Source organism: Eleutherodactylus coqui, chromosome 13 (genome assembly GCF_035609145.1).
Source record: "Eleutherodactylus coqui strain aEleCoq1 chromosome 13, aEleCoq1.hap1, whole genome shotgun sequence".
Classification (NCBI taxonomy): domain Eukaryota; kingdom Metazoa; phylum Chordata; class Amphibia; order Anura; family Eleutherodactylidae; genus Eleutherodactylus; species Eleutherodactylus coqui.
Genome location: NC_089849.1, coordinates 76,098,060 through 76,123,908, shown reverse-complemented (window position 1 = coordinate 76,123,908; position 25,849 = coordinate 76,098,060). Strand labels below are relative to the sequence as shown.

At 43.5% G+C, this 25,849-nt stretch overlaps 1 protein-coding gene across 2 annotated transcripts in view; it reads left to right on the top strand.

Annotated features, from left to right (window-relative positions):
- The first annotated feature begins 7,459 nt into the window (after nucleotides 1-7,459).
- The window catches only part of HLF (HLF transcription factor, PAR bZIP family member), a 41,985-nt gene continuing 23,595 nt past the window's right edge, over nucleotides 7,460-25,849 (top strand). For both annotated transcript variants that reach the window (XM_066585922.1, XM_066585920.1), the window contains exons 1-2: nucleotides 7,460-7,727; nucleotides 9,204-9,539. In XM_066585922.1, the coding sequence (XP_066442019.1) occupies nucleotides 7,613-7,727; nucleotides 9,204-9,539 (451 nt within the window). In that variant the 5' untranslated portion in view covers nucleotides 7,460-7,612. The remainder of the gene's footprint in view (nucleotides 7,728-9,203; nucleotides 9,540-25,849) is intronic.

Genomic DNA, 25,849 nt, shown 5'->3' with positions numbered 1-25,849 from the left:
AAAAGTGGCCGAATCCATACCATTTCTGTGCGGATTTAGCCACTGCCGATTCTCATTGAAATTGTTGCAGCTATTAAATTTCCAAATGACTGCAGCAGTTTCGCCTTGTTTAGAGGTATACCAAGGCTAATTTCACTTGGGCGAATGCGATATCAGGCCGTGGATCGAGGCCCGATATCAGGCTCACCAACGTATGAGTCCCCCGCAGATGAGCGACATTTTTATGTTAAAAATGCCTCACGATTTCCCATGGAAAATCGAAAACATGTGGGACTAAGTAGACTGGCCCACCTAGATAGTCAGTAGACCCGCTTACCTAGTCGGCTGGCCCACCTACCCAAACATGATGCTGCTGGGACTGCGCCAATATGATCGGTCCCAGGAACGCAGAAAAGTACAGTGGAAAGTGCTGATACAGGCATGATAGCATGCGGCCGCACACCCTGCATAGCGTTTATATGTCACTGTATCAGGAGCGTATATGCACTCACGCCCATGTACGTCCGCCCTAAAACACGCCCATCTGTTTAAGCCCTATTGCTGCAGTTTTATCCTTTTGAATGCACATACAAATGAATATTCTCTTACTGAATAGGTATATTTCTCTCAAGCCTTAAACACGAGGGCCTGTTTTTGTCTTGTTTTGCAGCCATGAAAATCACATCTGCTAAACGTGACAAAACTAAGCCATTCATTTTAATGTTTTGGTTTGGATTCTCGCGTGTTAATGACTGAGTGAGAGACCATATGGGGCATTATTACTGAATGGGAGCTTAAATGGGGCATTATTATTGAGTGGGGGCTAATGAGTGGCATGAGTAATAAATCAGGGCCTACATGGGGCATTATAATTGAGTGGGGGGACTATGATGGGCCTAATTACTAGGTGGAGGTCTAAAAAGGACATTATAACTGAGTGGAGGACTATTTGGGGCATGTTTACTGAGTAGGAGCATTATGACTCAGTGGGACACCATATAAGGCATTATATGGAGTGAGAGATGATATGGGGCGTTATTACTAGGTGGGGGCCTGTGAGGGGGATTATTACTGAGTGGGGGGCCTATATGGGGCAATATTACTGCGTATGGGCCTAAAGGGGGCATTTGTTACTGAGTGGGGCCTGTATGGGGCATTTTTACTGAGTGGCAGATTAAATGGGGGATTATTACTGAATGGGAGCCTACATAGGGCATTGTTACTAAGTGTGAGTGTGTATTGGGTATTATTACTGAGTGGGGTCCTATATGGGGCATCATTATTGAGTAGGAATCACCTCTGATCACTGAATATAACGCTATTATAATCATTTATATAGTTTGTAAAGTGTCCATGTGGATCTCGTATATACTGCTATATGGTCACTGTAAGGGGGGTGATACTGGTTTTGTTAAGTGTGTTTTGTGCAGTAACACTATGGTGGTATTGTGGTCACAGTCTGGGGTATTATTTGGCCCTTATATAGTGTTATTATTGGTAGGATTCATCTTTGTAGTGGGCTTTATCCAGTGACAATATGTTGGTATTAATCACTATGTGGTGGTTATACGTTATTCATGGTGTGGCGGGATTATTTGTGGTGCAATGCAATGCGGGAAAACATCGCTTATGTGTATGACCCCATTCTCGCAATGTACAAATGTTGGTGATTTTCGTGCCCGCCTCATGGTAAATTCACACATAGCAGATTTTGATGTGATTCCACACCAAAAACTGCATTAAAATCTGCACTATTGAAGGGAGAAATTCTGCTGCGGATCCACGTCAAAATCAGCACCAAAACTGCTCCATATGAACATACCCTACGCCTGGGTTCACACAGGGCGGATTTGCTGCGGTTCTGCCGCAGTTAGCCGTTGTATATCCGCACTGCAGCAAAACCTCTGCGTTTGCAGCGCAATGCAGTGCAAATGTGTTTAGGCAAAAAGCTGTTCTCGCAGGACGGATTTTTCCCGCACTGCCGCAGTGCGGAAATGCTGCTGTGGCGCGTTTTTTCAAGACGCAGCATGTCAATTCTTTTGACTTTTCCGCAGCGCTTTTTTTGTCAATAGACCTCTATGGATGCAGCAAAATCCGCACCAAAATACGCTGCAAAAGTAAAAAAACGCTGCGGAAAAAAACGCTTTTTTCCGCAGGGAAAATCCGCAAGACAAAGATAACCTTTGAAGCAGTTTTGCTGCAGAAGCAGTTCTTCTGCAGCAAAACCGCAACAGAAAAACAGCAGCAAAACCGCAACAAATCAGCCCTGTGTGAAATCAGCCTTAGGGTGCATTCAGATGACCGTATATCGGCCGGGTATTCATGCCGGCCGATATACGGCGTCTCTCTCTGCAGGGGGAGGAGGCTGGAAGAGCCGGGAGCAGTGCACTGAGCTCCCGCCCCTCTCTGCCCCCTCTCTGCCCCTCTGCACTATTTGCAATGAGAGGAGGCGGGGCTAAGTTCTGGGAATTAGCTTTGCCCCCATCCTGCCTCTCCTCATTGAAAATAGTGCAGGGGGGCGGAGAGGGGGTAGAGAGGGGGCGGTAGCTCAGAGCACTGCTCCCGGCTATCCAGCCTCCTCCCCCTGCAGAGAGAGACGCCGTATATCGGCCGGTGTGAATACCCAGCAGATATACGGTCGTCTGAATGCAGCCTAAAAGTGCATTTCTGAGGTTCTTTATTTTTTTTTCGGACGACGTTCACCATCTGGGGTAAATAAGGAGTTACTTTTATAGCTTTGACTTTTACGGACACAGCAATACCAAAGAAGTATTTTTGTCTTATGATTAAGATTCTTTTGTTATAGAAATGGCAAAAGGGGGGTTATTTAAACTTTTTTTTTTTACAATTAGTAAAACTTTAATGATTTTATATTTACTTTGTTTTTTAGTCTTCCTAAGGCAGTGATGGCAAACATTTTAGAGCCCAAACTGCAACCTAAAACCCACTTATTTATCGCAAAGTGCCAACACATCAGGGGGCGGGTGTTTCACGACATATGATTTTAACCCCGTCGTTCGAAAAATGACAGGGTTGTTTCAAAATAGACAGGGTGCAGATTTTGACTGCTCTTTGGAGGCAGAAATGCCGCAGAATTTGCCACCGAAATTTCTGCTGATGACATTCTGCAGCATTAATGCTGCATGTAAACATACCCCAACGGTAATAGTAACCTCCACAGCATCCCCAGTGATAACAGTGACCCCCAGAGCAGTCCCAGTGGTAACAGTGACTACCCCACAGCAGCCCCAGTGGTAACAGTGACCTCCAAGAGCAGCCCCAGCGGTAACAGTGACCCCCCACAGTGGTCCCAGTAGTAATAGTGACATTCCACAGTGGCCCCAGTCATAAGAGCAGCTCGGCGCTGCTGCTGGCATTGATCCCAGGTGCACACTGTGACGTCTATGTCCTGCCGGATGCCTCCTTCCCTGCTGCCGACCCACAGTGGATGCAATAGTAATAGTGACATCTCACAGTGGCACTATTAGTAATAGGGACATCCCACAGTGGCCCCAGTAGTAATAGTGACATCCACAGTGGCCCCAGTGGTAACAGTGACCCCCCAACAGTGGCCCCAGTGGTAATAGTGACCCCCCACAGCAGCCCTAGCAATAATATTGACACCCCACAGCGGCCCCAATAGTTATGGTGACACCCCGCAGTGGCCCCAGTAGTGATTGTGAAATCCCACAGCGGCTCCAGCAGTGATACTGACATGCCACAGCGGCCCCAGTAGTAATAGTGAAATCCCACAGCGGCTCCAGCAGTAATAGTGACATTCCACAGCGGCCCCAGTAATAATAGTGACAGCCCACAGCTGCTGAAGTAGTAATAGTGATGTCTCACAGTGGCTTCAGTAGTAATACTGATAGCCCACAGCGGTTGCAGTGGTAACAGTGACAGCCCACAGTGGCCCAAGTGGTAATAGTGATAGCCCACAGTGGCCCCATTAGTAATAGTGACATCCCACAGTGGCCCCAGTGGTAATAGTGACAGCCCACAGATTGGCCCCAGCAGTAATAGTGACAGCCCACAGAGCACTCCTAGTGGTAATAGTGACATCCCACAGTGGCCCCAGTAGTAACAGTGGGATCCCACAGTGGTCCCAATAGTAATGACATCCCACAGTGGTCACAGTAGTAATAGTGACACCCCACAATGGCCCCAGTAGTAATAGTGACATCCCATAGTGGCTCCAGCATTAATAGTGACATCCCACTGTGGCCCTAGTAATAATAGTGACAGTCCACAGCAGCTGCAGTAGTAATAGTGACATCTCACAGTGGCACTATTAGTAATAGGGACATCCCACAGCGGCCCCAGTGGTAATAGTGACATCCACAGTGGCTTGAGTAGTAATAGTGACATCCCACAGCAGCCCCAGTACTAATAGTGACACCCCACAGTGGCCCCAGTAGTAATAGTGGCATCCAACAGTGGACCCAGTAATAATAGTGACAGCCCACAGTGGCTGCAGTAGTAATAGTGATAGCTTACAATGGTACTATTAGTAATATTGACGTCGCATAGCGGCCACAGTAGTAATAGTGACATCACACAGCGGCCACAGTAGTAATAGTGACACCCCACAACTGTCCCAGTAGTAAAAGTGACACCCTAAAGTGGCCCCAGTAGTAATAGTGACATCCCACAGTGGCCCCAGTAGTAATAGTGACATCTCACAGTGGCCCCAGTAGTAATAGTGACATCTCACAGTGGCTCCAGTCGTAATAGCAGCTCGGCACTGCTGCTGGCGCTGATCCCACGTGCACACAGTGACGTCAGTGTGCTGCCGGATGCCTCCTCCCCTGCTCAAGGCACTGTATCAAGCCACTCTTTCAGAAGGCCCCCGACTGCCATGACATCCGCACGGCTTCTTGTGATGTCAAAAAATGCTCAGATTGCCAATCAATGCCTAATTAGGGCCGGTGGTCTTGTTTTCTCAGTGTTGTACGCATGGTAACTCTCTCCCCCTCCCTTTTTTCCAGCTGCCATAGAAGACTATGCGAGCTTTCTGCGTAACACGGACAAAGATAGTGCAAGACTTATCTTCTCACGCACCATATAAAATATATGTCCGAAAAGACCCAGTAGGTCCTAATTTTTCTCGCAGGAATATTTTGAGTGGAAAAAACATTAATAAAGCCATTGAAATAAAAAGCTTTGCATGGTTGCGTTTTATGTGCGACTTTTAAATGTGCGAAAATAACTGCGCAAATACGGTCGTCTAAATAAGACCTCAGGCTTAATTCCTATAAGCGTGTGCATATTTGTGAGCACATTTGCCCTGCATTTGTGCGCCTCGGGCGTTGCATATTCGCGTATGCTACTGCATTTTTTACAGTACTTTTTGCACGCACAAGTCATGCACAATTGCGCGTCAAAATAAATTCCCACCGATGTTCTCAGCCACTGAAATGGCCAATTAGTTTAATGAGTTCAGGATGTGTTCTTTTCCTCTGCAAAGGCACAAGAAAATAGAGCATGCTGCAGTTTTTTTGCGTGACCGAATTGCATGCGCCAAATACGCGGATGGAAATTAACCCATTAAAATCAATAGCTTCTACTTTCTGTATATTGCACACGCAACTTGCAGTACTTTTTTGTGCATTCAGGACATGTTCACACGATTTAGCGCGATCGCGATTTTAACATTACAAGTCCCATAGACCCCTGCAGAAAAAAAATGCTGCGAATTTCGCAGGGAAAAAAAACGCCAGTGGGTGGGCGCCCTCAATGTGTTCTCCTTTCCCTGTGGTTTTGCGCTGTGTTTGGCACATCCCTTGCATATGGCATACGCATTTGCGCACCCCCATAGACTTCTGCGGAGCCCTTCTATTTTTTTGTGCGTGCAAGAAATGCATGTGCAAAAAAAACAATGAGAGCGAACACATTGAATTTAATGGATTCAACTCTCTGCCGTTCCCTCACGCAATTTTTGTTTGCGTAAAAATTAGTGCGCAAATACGCTTGAAGGAAGGCGCCCTGAATCAGAAACCACGGCAGTTCACTCTAGGTAAGCTCTTCCGAGCCGTGCTTCCGCTGTTTTCTGTGGCTCGGGTCCTGCTTGTTGTGTCTAGGAAGGTGCAGCTCAGCGAGCGGTGAGTCAGGTGGAGTTTGTCCGGTACACTTTGTATCCTGATACATGATCACAGTCCTCATTATAACATGGGAGGGGTAAGCAGGGAGAACATGTGCCGCTCACCCGTGTCACTCGCTGACACTTCTACACGTTTTTCAAGGCAACATTTCTGCATTCCTTTCACCTGCGGCAAGGAGCTAAAAGCAGCAAATGATCCCCAGATATTGATTGCCGGTAATCTGACCCCCCTAACTGTCGTCACGTACCGAATATGGATGATATACTCTCCAGAAAGGCAAACATCAGCCGAGCTGCGGCACAACAGGCTGTAATGCGGCTTCCGAAGAATCTATTTTTGGTTAAAAAAGACTTTTTTTCTCACATAAGACAAGACACAATTTTGTTCTTTCTGTAAATGTGAAGCATTGATGTCAATGAGTCGTGTCACAGGTGCGTGCAATCCGGTTGTACATAAACCCCCCTGCAGCATGCTCTATTTTTGTCCGTATTGCGCATGAAAATAACACATAGTGCAATTATTAAACTTAAATGTCCATTGAAATCAATGGGAGGTGCAAATACGCAGGGCATGTATGGCCATAGAATACAGTAAAATACGCACACACATGCAAAAACACAGCGCCCAGTGCAGAAGTACCAAGTGGAGAGTGGCCTTAGTGCGGCTTCACAAGAATGATTTTTTTAGAAAACGCACTTGCAGTTTTAGAGCCAAAGCCAGAAGTGGATCCAGCAGGAAGGGGAAGCAGAAGTCCGTACTTTATGGTTCTTCTTCTGTTTTAACCCACTTTTGGCTCAAAAAACTGCAAGTGTGCTTTCCAAAAACTGCTGCATGTGAAGCCGCCCTTAAGCACTCTCTTATCCTGTTACTAGAACTTCTTTGTTGGACTTCAGGTATATTAGAGCAATGGTTCCTTTACGCCTTTTGAGCTTTAACGCTCTTTGTGGCACAACTATTAAGGACAGTACTAGCGCACCCCGAGACGTGGCATGCACCCCCGGAGTACATACACTGGTTGGAAACATACAGTAAATCATGCTATTTAAGAGCAATAAGGAGGCATGCAGTAACTGGCACATTTCGGGCCATCAGTGATACAATGTTGCCAATACGATACAACAAGCTGTATACATTGTGTCTAGAATGTTCACAACAGTGCAGGATACATGACAGCAGCAATCATAGAAGTTGCAATGTGCAAGTACAGTAGCAGCAAGTGTGATGGAAAAAAGCAATGAGTTGGCAACTAGAAGCAAGATATCCAGGTACAGTAAGTGGACCAGTATGAGAACACTCCCAACTTGTCCTTTTTAGGATGGGAGGAGGGGTTGTGATGTCACGCCTGTCAGCTGCTGCACATGGAGATGGGGATGATCAGAGCCTCGCAGCACAGATCTGGATTGGCAGTGGAAGAGTCAGGAGCAGCAGTGTGACGGGTCACCGGGCTGCACAGCTATCTGTACTATCCAGTGCCCACTTCAGCCTGCTTTTTCCTGGCTTCACCACCTTGAAATCCCTGCACAAGATCAAAGATGGAGAAGATGTCGAGGGTGTTACCGCTCAACCCAACTTTTATACCACCAGCGTACGGGGTGCTAAAATCTCTGCTGGAGAACCCTCTGAAACTACCGCTACATCACGAAGATGGTAACTAAAGTTTAAGAATTGTTAACTGCATGAATATTTATGATTAGCCTTGTATTATTCTAGCTATTGATTTAATAACGCAGTCGCAGAATGCACTAAATGTTAAAGGGTTTTCCACCTAATGACATTTATCTCCTATACACTTGCATAGGGAATAAAAGTTGGACAGCTGGGGGTTTGATGGCTGGAACCTCTGCTCTCCAGATCCTGTATAAGAATGGAGCACATAAAGACCACCACTCCATTCACTCTTAGGGGATACAACGAAGATCGATGCACTCAGCAATCTTCTTCCATCCCATAGAAGTATATGGAGTGTGGTGGTCACGCATGTGCACCATTCTCATGGTGGATTCAGGGTGCACTGATCTCGGGATTTACAGGGGTCCCAGTGGTCAGACCCCCAGCAGTCCGACATTAATGTCTTACTCAGTGAATAAGGGATAAATGTCAGTGGGTAAAGCCTTTAAGGGAAACATAGAAGACTGATGGCAGAAATAAATCCACATGGTCCAACTAGTCTGCCATAATAGATATAGAGGATAAAGATGTAGCAGAGCTAAATTTGTTATTTAACTCTTTATGACAGCTTTGCTAGTTTATCTTGGTAACTTTAAGGTAAGCTAATATAATGTAAAGCATCATCATGAGTTGTGCCGAACGAGAAACTCATCTCAGTATTATCTGTATGAAATATGCCTGGACTGTATATCACTTCCTCAGACATGTGTCTCTTGTAATGTTAATCAGAATGTAAAGTAATAGGAATGTTTGTAAATACATGTTGTATATTCTTTCTATTAGAGTTTTCATGTTTTAAGGCATTTGCTTCTTAAAAGTTGACAAGTTACACGCTACACGAATGAATGCAGAAAATAGCCACCAATTTCATACCTGCCTTTTCTAGTTCTTGCTTTTTCTAAATATCTATAGTTCTACCCTCACCTTACATGGTCTCTACAGCAATCCTTTAGTTCACACAAGAGGGTAAAGCGCAGCATGCAAACACATGATTTCCACTTGACCGATCACTTAATGAGATTCTAGCTAGCCATCCATCAACACTGAAGAGTAATGCGGACACAATCCCAAAAACTTCCATTCTCAGCCTTTTAGGGGGATTTATGTTTTTTGTATCCCAGAAAATATGTTAATAAGTACTTACAGAATGCTACAATTATATTACATCTTAATGATGTGTGACTTGATCTCTGAGTTAGGATTCCTAATGTCAGTCTTGTTGTTGACAGATAAAGTTGTCTCCCAAAAACATTTAGTCCGAGTCAGAAAAGTAACTTCGGAAGTTGTGATATTTTTATGTTTCTTGTTGTTTTCATAGATGTTCTATGTCTTCCAGTATGGTCCATTATGTTAGTTGCTTTACATGATGTAACAGAGAAAGTATCAACTTTTCCATTATTTGGACATCTTGCCTTGCTTTATCCCATGTTAAATCATTCCATCTTTATCACTTAGCCTTCTGTAAAGAAAAAGACAAAGAGAAGAAGCTTGAAGATGACACCACAAGTTCAACTGTCCCACAGTCGGCTTTCTTGGGGCCAACGCTCTGGGATAAGACCTTGCCGTATGATGGAGATACCTTCCAGCTGGAGTACATGGACCTGGAAGAGTTTCTCTCAGAGAACGGTATTCCACCCAGCCAGTCCTCTCATGACCTGAGCTCTCATCAGCCTAGTCTCCAACAAGCTCCGGTGACACCACCTTCTGTCATTGATCTTAGCAGTCGGGCATCCACATCATTATTACCAGGCTTGGTACCCCAGAATTGTATGCACAGTCCAGTAAGACCTGGTAAGTATATTTTCTTCTTCTTAATCTTGAGATTGTAGAAGACACTAACACAATAGGTGGTTCTGACCAATTGTAAAATCATTTGTCTTTGAGAAGCAAGAATGCTCCATTGTTCATTAGCTCACTATGTGTGCAGGCTACATGTCTACAGAGAAGGTACTATATGTTATGCCATTGATATTACTTCAAATACAACACCTCACTTATATGAAGAGCAGGTCATAGCAGAAATCACTTCAAGAGCTGATTAGAAGTAAAATGAGACTCTGCTTAATTGTACTTAAAGGGGATTCCAGTGAAATGAACCTATGGAAAATCCTACTTGAGAAGATCACATTGGTGAAGTCTGTGACGTTGGACGACCATTATGAAAAAACTTTATATAGAGTCTTCAAACCCCTTTGGAGCTCTTACTGAAAATCTCATGCACCATACTAAAGGTTCTTACAGATCAATGACCATTAGTATGTTGTGTGCGATTACGAATACCCCAAATCTCTCACCAGTACCAAAGAGATCACACATTCCATAAAGCCCTTTCTTTCTGAAAATCGATGGTGGTTTGTTCCCAGACTGACCCAGGCGCCTCTTAACTATTCCTAAAATTAAGTGTAACTTTTCAAAGAAGAAAAAAAAGCCATTGTTTGTTCTTAGAACCTTCTTCCATTCTGATAAGTATTGCGCTCCATTTATACCTGTCGATTTTCACAAAGAATCATCTTCTTAGCTTGAGGACCATGTGTTTGAGAGATGTATCTTTCTCAAGGCTGTCGGTAACCATGGAATATGCACCCACACTCTTATGTAGAAACCACCAGGCTTTGTTGAAGCACCGTGTCCTTATAAAGACATGACTCTAAATAGCTGTGTGCATCGAAACAACTCAAGCATCACTTGACTATTTAGACTTTTCATAACATACGGTAGCTTGGCCGAGAATAGTCTGACTTACAATGTGTTATCAGCCAATTATCCTAAAAGCGCTGGTCAAACTATCATCATTGTGGGTAATGCAACACTGAATTATAACGATGTAGTAAATGCCAGCAGAAAAAAAGTTTTGAATAGGCTTTGAGAATCAGGTTCAACATCTATGAGATGTCCTTCGATAGATTAAGGACTTTGTTACTCATTAGTGTCCTAAAAGCTGCAAAATATCCCATCATATCTTCTATGATTTATATTAAAGCACCACTAATCCCAGGACTCTTCACATACGAAAAGGGCTTCAGTACATAAGAGAAAACAAGAATAAGTATGACTAAATAAGTGGCCGACCAGTGCAGAGAGAGGATCCTGCCCTGAGGGCTTACAATCTACAAGGGAAGGATGAAGGAGACAATAGGATAAGGTAGAGGCCGGCCATCGGGTAGTAGAATGGTTGCAGGATTATTGTAAATTGTAGACTTTTCTGAAGAGGAAGGTTTTCAGGTTGTTTTGAAGATTTTAAAAGGTTGGAGAGAATTTGATCACTTGGGGCAGTGAGTTTCAAAGTATGGGGCCGCATGGGAGGAATCTTGGAGACAGTCGTGTGAGGAGCAAATAAGAGGGGAGCAGAGAAGGAAGTTGTGTGAGGACCAGAGATTATGTGAGGAGGTTTTGGGAGATGAGGTCAGATATGTATGGGGTGGACGGTTGTGGACAGTCTTGTACGCCATGGATATTTTGAACTAGATTCTGTGGACAATGATTAACCAGTTAATGGATTGGCAGTTTGTATAGGTGGAAGAGGCAGAGTTGAGTGTAGCTTTAAGGAGTGCAAGAGCGTTAGATTGGAGGCCACAGAGAAGGATGCAGTTGTTGTCTAGGTGGGAGATGATAATGGCATGCACTAGTATCCTTGTTGACTCGAAATTAAGGGAAGAGTGGATTCAAGAGATGCTTTTGAGTTAGAGGTGGCAAGATGTGCTGAGCATTAGGACACTGTCGTACAAGTAGTTGTTTTTAATGTCTCTAGGGCTTAGCCATGCTTTCCAAGAGGTCAACAGAAAGCAATGAAAAATGCAAGCAACATATCCAGGAAGAATGTAAAGGGGGACCAGTCAGTACGTTCATGTGGCACAAACCATGAGCGGCAAATAACAGGACAGATATGCCTATTGTCCCTATGTACATGCTATTCTGGAAAAGAGCTCTCGAGTCAAACAGGTGGGCCATAAAGGCCTCTCCCAGTCCATAGCATGTTGACTGACAGCTCCTCTCCCAACATGTGTATGGGCAAAGAGCTGTCAGTCAACATGCTGCAGGTGGGGAGAGCCAAGTGCAGCCCGCCACTTTGACTCGCATTCCCTACAGAGTGCCTACACCCCTTCTCTGAAACTTCACTCACTACAAATATCTGACACAATATTAAAGTAAATTGTTTGGGCATTTAGAATGTTGGGCTGTGATGAAAGCCTCTAAGTATAATAGATCTGATCTTCTGAGATGCATCTATGAGTTATCAGAAGGTCACTTGTAAGTGGATTTCCTCTTTGACATGCTTGTTTCAAATGTGTGTTGAATATGTACAGTTGCCGTTGGGTCATATAATATAGATAAATGTGGATTCATCTTGCTGCTTGTGCCAATAATGAGCAAGAAATGATGTCACATGTACATACAGTTACAACGTTGCCAATTCTTTACCCTTGTCATATAGCCGAATCACAGAATAGTTAAGAAATATTATTGCCTATATCTGATATCATATTAATCATTTCCTAAGTATCTTTTCTCAGATCCACTATGCGTATTTGATCCAGAGCAAGGCAAAACAACACCTTCCATCCCAACCCAACCCATCTCCCCTTCCCATATATTTACGGCCAAAACCTTTTTCAAAGAAGTCAAATATTATCACTAATTACAACTCTCAGCATGAACAGTCATAAGATAAATATGTAGTCAGTCATTTACATTTTTTTCTACTAAACTTTTCCATTACAATTGCACATTCCACAGCTTTTTCACTCTTACTGTAAAGAATCCCTTCCTACGCTGTTGATTAAAGCTTTTACCTACAAATGATGCCCCCTTGCCAACTTTACAATTCTTGGATCAAATGCAAACCTAAAACCTAAGCATTGATATTTCGGCAAGTCATTAGGTCTCCCAGAGACTTGCGATTATAAGCTAATTATCACTCATAAAATTAACGTGCACTTTTGACTAAGACGTTGTTATGCAATTTATGAGTCATATAACATATAGACAGTGACATCATTTACAAATGTGTTGGGTGCAGCACATTATTGCCCACTCAGATAGAGGGTAGCCTTCTCACGGAATCGGCACTGATGAAGTAACTTCAAAGGGCTATGCTGTCCTATGGTCACTAGAGATGAGCGAGTACACTCGCTAAGGCACATTACTCGAGCGAGTAGTGCCTTAGCCGACTATCTCCCCGCTCGTCTCTAAAGATTCGGGGGCCGGCACGGGTGACAAGTGAGTTGCGGCGGGGAGCGGGGGGGAGAGAGGGAGAGAGAGATCTCCCCTCCGTTCCTCCCCGCTCTCCCCCGCCCCCCGCTCTCCCCCGCCCCCCGCCGTCCCCCGAATCTTTAGAGACGAGCGGGGAGATACTCGGCTAAGGCACTACTCGCTTGAGTAATGTGCCTTAGCGACTATACTCGCTCATCTCTAATTGTCACCCTTCTTAGTACAGTATCATAAGAAATGTTCATGAATGCTGATTGTCTGAGATACAGAAATTAGAGCTGATATGAAATATACATCCATAAAGACTGTGACCTCTGTAGACTGCATTGTATAACTCCACTGTGCATTCTACGTATATCTGGCACCTTTTAGATATATGTATGTTGCCTTTATTGTTGTACAGAGACATTAGAATGGATTTCAAAGTGATTTGTCCTTGTGATAAACTGTAGTTCTGTAGCTTCTATGGGAACTAACAGCTCACAAAGTAATTTATTTTTTGTCGAAAGTTTCCTGTGTTTCAAGGTTGAAGTTATATTTTAGCGTTATTAAAAACCTAATCGTATATTGAGTGTTGGCGTATTTGTTGGGAGAATCATCTTTGTAAAGCCTGAAAAGGCAAGACAGAAATTTCACCTTAAGATAAAATAAATACCTGGAACTATAAATCCCTGGGCTATCTTCTTATATGAAATGTTCTGAAATACAACTTAGTTTTCTTGGTCTTCAAAACAAACTTTGTGTGTCAACCACTAATGGAAGCCATTACAGAGGTTGACAGCCAGTTTGTTAAAGTGCCCAGCTGAAAGTGAATTGATATTGAATGGATTTCGAGATTCCCTTTACACCAGTGTTTCCCAAACTCTAGTCCTCATGGACCCCAACAGGTCATGTTTTCAGGATTTCCTGCACAGGTGATGTAGTTATTGTCGGTGCCTAAATGATTTCCACAGGTGTTCTTACTTTATCCTGAAAACATGACCTGTTGGGGGTCCATGAGGACTGGAGTTTAGGAAAGACTGCTTTACACTGTAGGCACAACTTAAACCATGACAATTTCATTTTTGTCAATATTGGAATGACAATGCCTATGGGCAATGAGGATCAAGGAGTGTAGCTAGTGGAAGCTGGTGAGGCACGAGTCCCCTAGCGGAAGCTGGTGAGGCACAAGTCCCCTTGAGATAGGTACCAAAGGGAATGCCAACAAGTTACTCGACCTTGGCCACAGTCAACAGAATCTTTACGTTGGCTAAGGAAAAGTACAATGATGACTCTGGTGAAGGTGAGTAAGGGAGCTTTTAGAGGGAACCATTGTCATTCAAATGAGCGAAAGTGAACGATAATCGCTCAGTCGAAAGGTGAACCAACTGCCAGACGATAATCGTTGGCTTTTTGCTCATCATTCATCTTATGTAGGCATATAAATCAACGTTGGCTTGTTCAGTTTAACCAGCGCTCGTTCAGTAGTTCTCATTCCCTAATACAGCGAATGTGAAAGACTGGACGATTTCTCGTTTGAATGAGCCAACGATGTATCAGTCCATATAATCAGGATGAATGAGCGCAAACGAGCTAACTCTGACTTGTTCACTTATTTAAATGCTAATCGTTTGGCGTAAAAGCACCCTTAAAGTCAGTACCTTCAACCCTTAAGTATTGTGTTCGAACAACTCAACTCATTTTTTTAGCATCGGCAAAACAGTAGAATTTTGCAAGGGCAATTTTCGAACACTCCGAGACCAATATATATATAATATATATATAATCACTGTATTCATATACATTATTGTCCTTTATAGCAAAATCATTTTGTCTTTTGCAATACAAGGCTTAACGGAGCTGTGAGCCAAGATACCACTCTCACTAATCACCACTAAGTATAGCTCTATGCATCGCTAAGAATGGCTGGATTATATATAAATCTCTCTTTAAATATACTCCAGTGTCCAACAGAGTGAAACAATTAATTGTAAATTTTCAAAACAGATTATCGCTGCGGGAAAAAAAATGAAGTCCAAACACCTTCCCTTTTTAAGCCTTATTTGTAGGGTAGGATAATTAACAGGTGTATGCACACACTTAACACGCCTCTCCTCTGTTTACTTTCCCAGCTTGTAATTGAGACATGTGTGAGCGCATAGTTCTTAAACACGTCTGCTCACATTTCATCTCATGTGAGTACGGATTACTACATGCTCGGTACACATGGCTCTACCCTGTGCAGCGTCCTACAGCGGCCACTCCTGCTCGGCCGCGGAGCAGAGGCAACACACAAGCCATGGCTAAACTTTTTTCATTAGCGCCTCCTGAAAGCTCCCTGTAGATCAAAGCAGAACTAATAAGACTGATACAGCATGAAAGTGTTTGCGATGCGTAGAAGGAACTAGTTAGCCTATATATTGCAGATTAACAAGAGAGAAAAAGGAAAAACACCAACAAATCTCGCCCAAGTACAGAGCACAGACACGCTTGACCAGGCGCAGCAAGGATGCAAAAAAGGAGGTCCAACTCTTCCAATGCAAAAAAAATTGAATGCTAAATATTGATGAGCAAGTATACTCGCTAAGGCTAACTACTCGAGCGAGTATTGCCTTAGCCGAGTATGTCCCCGCTCGTCTCTAAAGATTCGGGGGCCGGCGGGGGAGAGCGGGGAGGAACAGAGGGGAGATCTCTCTCCCTCTCTCCCCCAGCTCCCCGCCGCAACTCACCTGTCACCCGCGCTGGTCCCCGAGTCTTTAGAGACGAACGGGGAGATACTCGGCTAAGGCACTGCTCGATCGAGTAATTTGCCTTAGCGAGTATACTCGCTCATCCCTAATGCTAACCTTTAATTTGACATGCTTCTAAAAAAATATTAAAGTCATGTAGAGCAAACACGACCATAACGCACAAAAAGATGCACTTCCATTGTTATTATTTAACATAAGCGAGGGATACAGCATGGTATTGGCAACAAACCAATGTATTATTTTGAGATACGCTTGATCTTATTATTTTATCCCCTTGACACTACTCTTCTATTGTTGGAATTGTTCATATACAATGGAGCAGATGACCTCAAAGGATTTGTAAAGTATTTTCAGAAACCGCATTTCCCCACACATCTAGGCCCTGTTACCATTGTCATGTGCATAGCCTGGCACACAAAGCATTGTTATTCTAAGGGGTCCTTGATGGGTCATATGTCAATAAAAACTACAATACCCGGTTTAGAAGACTAAGCAATGCATTCTGGGTTCTGTATTTTCATAGAGAAAACCATGTAGAATATGTATTTTGATAAATAAAAACTTTTGTTCATCCATATAAGCATTCCATTGAGTTCACAACCCAGAATGTGTTTCCTTCTTTGGCGTTTGTGCATGGTTTTTACTCTCAGAGTTATTGCATGAGGCAATATTGCATGTTATATGGTGCAGTGATAGGACTTTCCACAGATATCCATATTCCTCCAATTTCATGCTGAGGCATACAATACTTGTATGCTTATATAGGTTCTCTTACTTAACAGTCCTGCAGATGTAGAGAGCCTTAGGGCTCAGTCACACGGGGGTACGCAGTTTCGGTTCCGTGAAAAACGCGTTTTCATGGATCAAAACTGCTTGTATTTACAGCGTACTTAGTCCTTGCTGCGTTTTCACGCACACAAAAGGAAAATACAAGAAGGACAAATGGATTTCTCCTGCCTTCTTCCGTAGATAAGCAGTGAACACGCATGTATCACGTGCATAGGTGATAACTTGCTGATTGGTGGGAGTGCAGTGGTTATCACTGTTGCCTTGCAGTACTGGAGTCCAAATTTCCAATCTGCATGGAGTTTTCCATTTCCATACATATGTTGTCCTTGGTCAGATTTTAAACCTAGAACTCCAACACTGTAAGGCAACAGGACTAACCACTGAGCTACATCTATTGAAGAAGGACCATTGCCTCCAACCAAGATCTTGAAAACCTTGCTCATCTCTACTCCCAAGACTTCTAAGACCAACACTGTCAGTTCCTGTCTTTTTCCCCTTTCTTAGCCATGTTACAAGCAAACTACTGCAAATGTACCTTACGTTAAGCCATTTTCTTCATAGTACTAACTTAGCCACAAAGTAAATTGGAAAGTTGTAGACCAAGCTTCACTTCATATTTGCTTTTGTATTCTAATTTTTTGTGAATATGTCCAGTAGAGTAGGACCTAAAGAGCTGAAACCCAGTCTAAAGCATTCTGAAGCATCTGATTTAGCTGGGTGGCAGATTTGGTGCCGATTGGTTCAGTCAGTGCAGGTTGGTCCAGTTAGGGCACGTTGGTCCAGTCGGCTCAGGTTGGTCCAGTCAAATCAGGTTGGTCCAGTTGTTTGGCTTTATTCCAATTTTTTCTGATAATGTTGCAAACTGTAGAATCTAGTCAGCTGAAACCTTGTCCAAAAACTTTCAGAAGTGCCTGATTTACCTATACGGCAAATTTGGTGCAGACTAGTCCAGTCGTTTGGCCGTGCATAAAGAACAGCCAACAGAAATTCATTTTTATATGTAAAGATTATGCGTTGAGTAGGTTGAAAAGTCTTCAGTTTGATATCTGACATCGAGACATATAGTCATATAATATATGTAACGACTTGGTTAAAAATTAAAACCATTTATCAAAGGAGAGAACTCTAGCCTGCCCCTGCCAACGCAGTACGAAGGGTTGGGGTCATATTCTTCAGCTTATTATTTTATCCCGTCATATCAGTCTTGGAATACAAAACAGTAGTTTTATTGTAGTGGTGGATCAACAAGCAAGACTTAGTTAAAGGAATAATCCTGTCCCTTGGGGCTATAGTGTTGCGTCACAAGCGTCTGACCCTGGTCACAAGGCCTTCACAGTACATTCAGTTCAATTAGTCTTTAGTAGAAGAAAAGTGAATTTATCCTGCAGCAAGCATCTCGTGGACAAATACTTCAAAGAACAATAACGCCTTTCTTATTATAGCCAAGGCGGGTCACTGATAGGAGTTTGTGCATCTGTACACACCAGTCAGTTTTATGTCAGAAACAGAACATGCAGGTCTAATTCTATAACGTTATGTGCAACCTACTACCTGTCATTACTCTATACTGGGACTCAGAGGCGTAAATTGAAGCTCCTGGGCCCCAATGCAAAACCAGGAACGGGGCCCCCAACTATAATGCTTTATTCACAGTACTGGGCTCCCTATATGGAGAAGAGCGACCTTATGGGCCCCCCATGGCTCCTGGGCCCGGGTGCAACCGCATCCCCTGCATCCTCTATAGTTACGCCCCTGCTAGGACTGTAGCATCTACTGGTTGCTGATGTATGATAAGTAAAGGCCTTGTTCAATTACATTAGTAATTCGTTGACTCGGAAAATGATGCATTATGTAAAATAATTGGGATCTTCTTATTATGAATTTTTTGTATGGTGCCTTCAACTTCCGTAGAACTTTACGTAGCACAATAAACAACTGTTTACCACATGGGGCCCCAACTCCAGTCCTCAGGGACCACCAACAGGTCATGTTTTCAGGATCTCCTATAGCAATGTCTGAGGCACTGACAATAATTACATCACCTGTGCAACACTAAGGAAATCCTGAAAACATGACCTGTTGGGGGTCCCTGAGGACTGGAGTTGAGGAACACTGGTTTACCAGATACATTGGGTAGGAATGCTGGCCATACAAGCTTACAATTTAGAATAAATTAGATTTAGTGCTTTTTTAGTAGAAGCCCGGGTCTCTACGGCTTTATATTCATCTGACAATCATGTAGATTTTCTTCAGTCTTCTGACTGTTTCCCTTTTCTACTATCCGGTCCCTTAAATGCATAAATAGGGGAATTCTAATAACAGAAGTTTATTATGGAAATGCTACTATAAGTATGCAGTTCCCTGATATGTAGGTTCATCTGTGGCTCAACGCAAGTTTAACTACTTTTTCAAGAGGTGGCCTGTATACAAAAATCTATTTTTTAAAAACACCATTAAGGAATTCTGAGTTAATAGTAAAAAGTCCATTTAGGGCTTTTCTTAGCCAGGGAGGAGAAAGGCTGTGAAAAAAATATTTTTTGTTGTGGAGAACCCATCACATTCATGGAATACACAGACAGTCAATTGACTTGAATTGGAACTGCAATGCCTCATCTCCCCTGTGGAGGTGCTGTAGGATTATTGGACATTTGCTGCCAGGTTCCCTTACATAGCCTAGTTGATAGCATTGTAGACTCTGCTTATAGAATATTACGGCCTTGTTGTGAATGGAACCATTATTATAACAGAACTTGGGTCCCAAAATTCATGTATGCATATTAATTTGAATCTGTACCCATAATGCACCACTGGAAGTACTCTACATCCTAAATTCCCTGTAACGCTTTGTGTAACGATGCATATTAATACTTTGCATGTGATAAGGCGGCTCGTTCAGTTCCAAAACTTGTAACTTGGCGGAACATGAAGAAGCTTGAGTGCCTCCCCCCTGTGATTTATGATTGTATCTATTCTAATGACCATTGGTCTGTGCATAATCAACAAATACCTTAAAGGGAAATCAGTCAGTCACAGTTGGACTCTCACTGAACCTTTGCCATGGTATCTAATGTTCTACAAAATGAGAGAAAAACAGCAAAGATTTGTTCCCTGGCACGCAGATTGTGTGTTTACCCTCATCAAGAATATCAAGGTAGCATCTCAGACACTGCCGTGATTTTAGGTATAATATCTAAATCTGGATAGCATAGGCTTTAACAGCCATTAGGCTTTATTTTAAAGGGTTTTCCAAAAACTCAAGGTAGGTCATCAATATTTAATTTACATGGACCTGCCACTTGCAATCTCTGGCGATTAGCTGATCGCCTTGCCTGCTATCACTGTAGCGCGCCAGACTTGTGTCATAAGGGACGGGAGAGGAAGTGGGCTAGCTGGTTTCACTTCCATTGACATCAGTGGATGCTGAAGCCGGCTATTACACTTCTGCCCATTGATTTCAATGGAAGTGAAACCAGCTAGCCCACTTCCTCTCTCATTCCCTATGATACATGCCCAGTCTGCTGCAGTAACAGCGGGCCAGGCAATCAGCTCATCGCTGTTGATCCTGAGCATTGAGTCCTCAAGATAGGTCATCCATAGTTGATCACTTGGAGGGTCTGACCCTTGTGATCCCCACTGATCTGCAGATTGCTGTGCCTACTATCAGTGTGGAGAGCACTGGAATCAGATAGCGCTGTTCGTTTTGCAGTGGCCTAATTTGGTACTGCAGGCACATGTCTCATCGAATTCAATAGGAGCTGTGCCTGCAGTACTAAACCGGGCCACTGCAATACACACAGCGCTATCTGCTTCCAGCTGGGATCCTCAGCAGCAGACCTACATCGATCAACTATTGATGACCTACTCTGAGGATAGTTCATGAATAGTAAAACCCCTACAATATGTAGGTATAGGGTATCTGTAGATGAGATCTAATTATTCTAAATACATATCTAAAGTATTAAAATTTCAGCCTCTGGACATGAACAAGAGTGCTTCCATTCTATGACTACAAGAAAAAGTTTGAAAGTTGTGAGTAATCGAAGCTTAAAGTTTATTAGAAAGTTTAATAGATTTGTTATTCATTTGCATAAAACTCTTTATTATGTTAATTAGCAATGTACAACTCAAATGAGGGTCCAAATCCGTAATTTGGCTGCAGGTCTATAAATCTACAAAGCACTAATTATTACAGGGGGCTGTTGATAGCTGATATCTGCAGACATTTATTACTCAGTGTACTTTTTATTGGCATGAAGGGTGTTTGTATATTAAAGATAAACAGGCCTCTGCTTGTAAGTAGCAATTAGCTTCTGCACGAGGAGCATGGAGGAAGCGCTGGTACTTCCTGTACAGTGTGTGCCCCGGCAAGGCGCCAGCTCCAACACTTCTACGGATTGTGTTCTACATCTGGATGTACGAGTAGGAGCTAGCTGGCAGTAGGTTGGTACGTTCTGTGCCCCGGGTGTGGGAGTGAACTTGGTGATCTCCTATCACGTGGCATGACTTGTGCTAGAACCAACTTTCACTGTAAGGAGTGAATCACGGGAGGACTACAGTAGACACCTTGTACAGTACACCATGTACAGTAATAGTAATGGTTACAGTAAATGTTTATGTACTTAATAAGCCGATGATGCTGCCACTTATAAACACCTAATCCATGTGATGGGAAGTAAGCACTTAACCCGAGGAATGGTGAGTTATTAACAGTCGCGGATCTTAAGACAGAGTTGTAGTATGTGAAGAAGGTATTATTTACAATCTAATTGTTTTAATACTAAGGGCTCCTTCACACGGGCGTATTTGCGGTTGCGTTCGTACACACAAAATGCAGAGCATAGAACTTATTTATTTTCGCATGCATTTACTCACCAAGGGTCCCCATAGAAGCGCACTACCACTGCGGACCCTTCAAATGCCGCAATGTACATTGATCGTGGCATGTATGGGGTTAAGAGTGGGGATCGATCCCCGCTGTTGCAGTTGGAAGCTAGTAAGTGGCAGTTCGGTTCCTTTTGAACCCACGCCATCCATAGGACGTAAGTTTACGTCTTGTTGCGTTAAGTATCTCCCAGCCGGGATATAAACTTATGTCCTTTAGCGTTAAGTCCTTTAGCGTCCTTTCCAATCCAATTTTGGATTCAGAGTTTCCTAAAAGGCTTTCTATTTTTGCTGTTATACAACAGTGCCATCTGCTGGCTAAAGCCAGTGTGTGTGCGCCAGAGAGGCTCCGACAGCAGAGTGGCTGCCAATAGATGGTAAGAATACCCTGTCGGATGTTTTCTGTACAAGCTTCAATCAGAATGCAGGGAGACGTCAGACAGTGGATTGGAAAGGGTTAATGTTATGTGTCCGATGAAAGCAATGAATATGTATTGATAGGGAAGCGAGCATGTTCGCTCAACACTATTATACAGCAAATGTGAAAGATGGAATGATGCTCAACGATTCTTGTTTGAACGAGCCAACCATGTATCTGCCTAGCGATGACATCACTCGCACAGTCGCTTATCTAAAAGGACCCCTAGAGCTCTACGGCACACATATCTGCATATTTTAATGCACTTTTTACGCATACAAGGCATGTCCTTTGTGCGCAGCAGACACAACGCACCCCAACTTGAATGGCTATTTGCCTAATGGGTTCCAGATATGTCCTTTTTTTTTCATGGAGCTGGGCAGCATATTGGAACTGGGAGCACATTTACATGTGCATTTTTGTATGGTCGTAATCATACGGACTCACAGAAGAATTGTATTATGGCATCTATGCTGTAAGATTAACACTGTAAGAAAAAAACACAATTAATGTGTTTTCTCTTAAAAATTTTACAATACTTACCCAAAAATTGTACCAATAAAAGCTACAGCTTGCCACTAGAGATGAGCGAGTATACTCGCTAAGGCACATTACTTGAGCAAGTAGTACCTTAGCCGAGTATCTCCCCGTTCGTCTCTAAAGATTCAGGGGCCGGCGGGGGTGACAGATCTCCCCTCCGTTCCTCCCCGCTCCCCGCCGGCCCCCGAATCCTTAGAGACGAGCGGGGAGATACTCGGCTAAGGCACTACTCGCTCGAGTAATGTGCCTTAGCGAGTATACTCGCTCATGTCTACTTGCCACACAAAACACGAGCCCACATACGGCCATGTCGATGGAAAAATAAAAAAGTTATGGCGATTAATAAGTGAAAATTTCCCAAAAATTGTTGCATCCTTATGGCCAAAATAGACCAGGTCCTTAAGGGGTTAGTGAGGTGTTATCATCTCTGGAATCCTATTTCATTGCGTTCAAAATTGCTAAACAGTGCAGTCACCCATAAGATGTTTATTTCCAAGATGCTCCGTTCTCCTGATCTTGCAGCTGTTGATTCCTCTGTCCTCTGGTTGTTTACTGCTCGTTGCCAGGGCAACAGACCGCCTCTTCAGAACACAACAGTAGCTGGTGGCTAGGCCAAAAGCTAGTGCACATGTGCTACTCGGATCCCAGCCATCAGATTTAGATGAAAGAAGTGCATAAGCGCCGGCCTCATCTGCTCCTCTGCTATATCTATGTCTGTGGCTGCATTTTAAAAAAACGGATCGCACTTGCACGATGGGAGTACGATCCTTTTTAACTGCATGCAACATAGTGACCATAAATGGGAAAAAAAGAGAATTAGGAAACATTTTTTATACGTGCGTGAAAAACGCATGCAAAAAAAAAAATGGAAATCGCACTGAAAAATCGGAAAGCGCATGAAAATGGCGAACAAAATTAGATTTTCAACCCCCCGTGTGAAGATACCTGAAGATGTTTGCAATGAACTTCTGAGGTGCAGAAATTCCTTAAACTAATTTGCTTATGTGAAAGTACCCTTACGGCCCGATGTGGGCCCCATACATCCCCATCTGCGGGGTCTCCTCCACGGGGGCCATCAGTACTGATAGCAGGTCTTTCCTATCGATATTATAGATGTTTTTCCATAGCTACTTGACGGATATATTCACGATGCCATGTGTAAGATAACTAAATCCAGGCAAAGACCAAATCCCGGGCGAACCTCAGGCCGCCGCTGATACTTAGACCGAGACGTCACATCTGATCCTCTACTCAAACTGATTGGAGATTAGCGAATGAAGCGAGAAAAGGAAACCTGTTTACTTGGGTCAGATTAAGATATATGACTCTGCCCTAAAGAGCTACCAGGACCTTTCACACGGGATGGAATTTGTCCGCAGGGACATACCTGTGTCACATTGCCCTATGGGCTTGAATCCGCACCTGTTAACCCATTAGAGACCGCAATACGCCTGTTTACTGACCACACTAATGGGCTTTAAACCTGCACATACATCTATTTAAGGTGATGGCTTGGCCGACTACTGACAGCCAGTCTCCTGCTCTAGCACCCAGTAGTGGAGCAACCTCAAAACTGTCAGTTTAACTCCTTACATGCCACAATCAATAGCAACTGTTGCATGTACGCAGATGACAGTGGGCTCCTTCTGTCACCCATTGGCACCCAGCAATGCGATCGCGAAGTTCCAATGGGTTCCCATAGCAGCCTCCACGTCTGCCATGTAACTCAACCTATTAGACCTTGTCTCCTGAGGAGCCTAATACACTGCTGTCATAGGCTAACTAGAATGCAGTGTACTATCATAAGTAATGCAGTGTACTATCTTAGTGATCGAGTAATTGCATCTTCAAGTCCCCTTGAAAAAATAGTCCAATGTGATGATGAAAATTCTTTAACCCTTAAGGCACAAAATAGGCTTGCCACGAAGGGGTTAAAATTCGTACATCTTTACTTTAAAACCCCAAGCTTTCTACTGCGGAATTAAGGACGTCATGCTGAATTGGCCCTGCAGATTTCTAATGTACATGTAATTCTGCAACTAAAGTCTGCAGAAAAAAGCAAGAAATTCCACATTCCACAATTCAAAACTCAACAAAATCCACACTTAGGGCTTCTTCACACGACCGTGTTTGCGTGTGGAAAATATTCACGCACTAAACACAGAGAATGGAACCCATCACGCACGGCAAAAAATAAGACCCCCTCTATTCTTCTGCGTTTTGTGCACAAAAGTCCCATAGAAGTCTATGGGAGGTGCACAAATACACAAAGGAAAGGGTGTGACACTGCGCAAAATGTGGGGAAAAGAACATATGTGGACCTCATTGGGCTTAAATAGCCATTAAATCCATGGAGAGGGTGTGCGCCTGTAAACTGGCCCTGCATGTGCAAAAAGCAGTTACCTCTTCAAACCCCTTTCATGCGCAAATATGCTGCAGTGTGCATACGGTCCTGTGAAGCAATTGACAAAATCCACATCTGTGCTGCGTCCTGTGGACAATTCTACCCCGTGTGAAAGGTCCCCAAAAAGTCCGTCTGGGTCAGGGGAAATCATTCATGTACAAGAACTCATGGCAGGTTGGCCTGGAGCACAAAGATTGTTCATTTCAGACTAATTGCTGCAGAAAGTCTGACTGATTCTGCACACCACACGATTCCAGACCTTCCAGCCGCATCTCTCCTTAAATGGTTCCATGCTTATAAAAATATCACTGCCAAGCGAAAACCCTGCTAAGAATCTATCAGTAATGAATTCAGGTTTTGGCTGGATACAGCAGATGCGAGTGCGTCCAGACTGAAGAACAAATGGATATTTAGGGAAAATTAGCAGGATTTGTGAAGCTTGACCTTTGGAAACATTCTAAAGAATATGTAGAGTTACGCTGCGTGCCTCAGTAATGGGCTGGAGCGCCGGACCGCAATCATTAAGGTGAAAGGGGCTACAAAGATCATCTCTGTCTGGAGGACGCAGAACGACACTGCAATGTATAGATAGCCTATGTACATTGTCGAGAAATGTACCTACAAGGAGTTGTCAGAATTGAGTGAACTTTCTCTGTGTGATTGTAACGTTGATATAAGTAAGTGATTACAATATCAGAGCAAAAGGAGAATTTATTGCGGACGACTGATCCCTTGAAAGAAAGCTATAGTAGTACCCCACTGTACCACCCTAGCTTGGATACAAGATGTGATACAGGCAGGCATGGAGGCTCTAGTACCCTGTTGTACCGCCTCTAGCTTGGATACAAGATGTGATACGGGTGGGCATGGAGGCTCTAGTACCCCATTGTACCACCCTCATGTGGATACAAGATGTGAAACGGGCAGACATGGAGGCTCTAGTACCCTGTTGTACCACCTCTAGCTTGTATACAAGATGTGATACAGGCAGGCATGGAGGCTCTAGTACCCTGTTGTACCGCCTCTAGCTTGGATACAAGATGTGATACAGGTGGGGATGGAGGCTCTAGTATCCTGTTGTACCACCTCTAGCTTGGATACAAGATGTGATACGGGCAGGCATGGAGGCTCT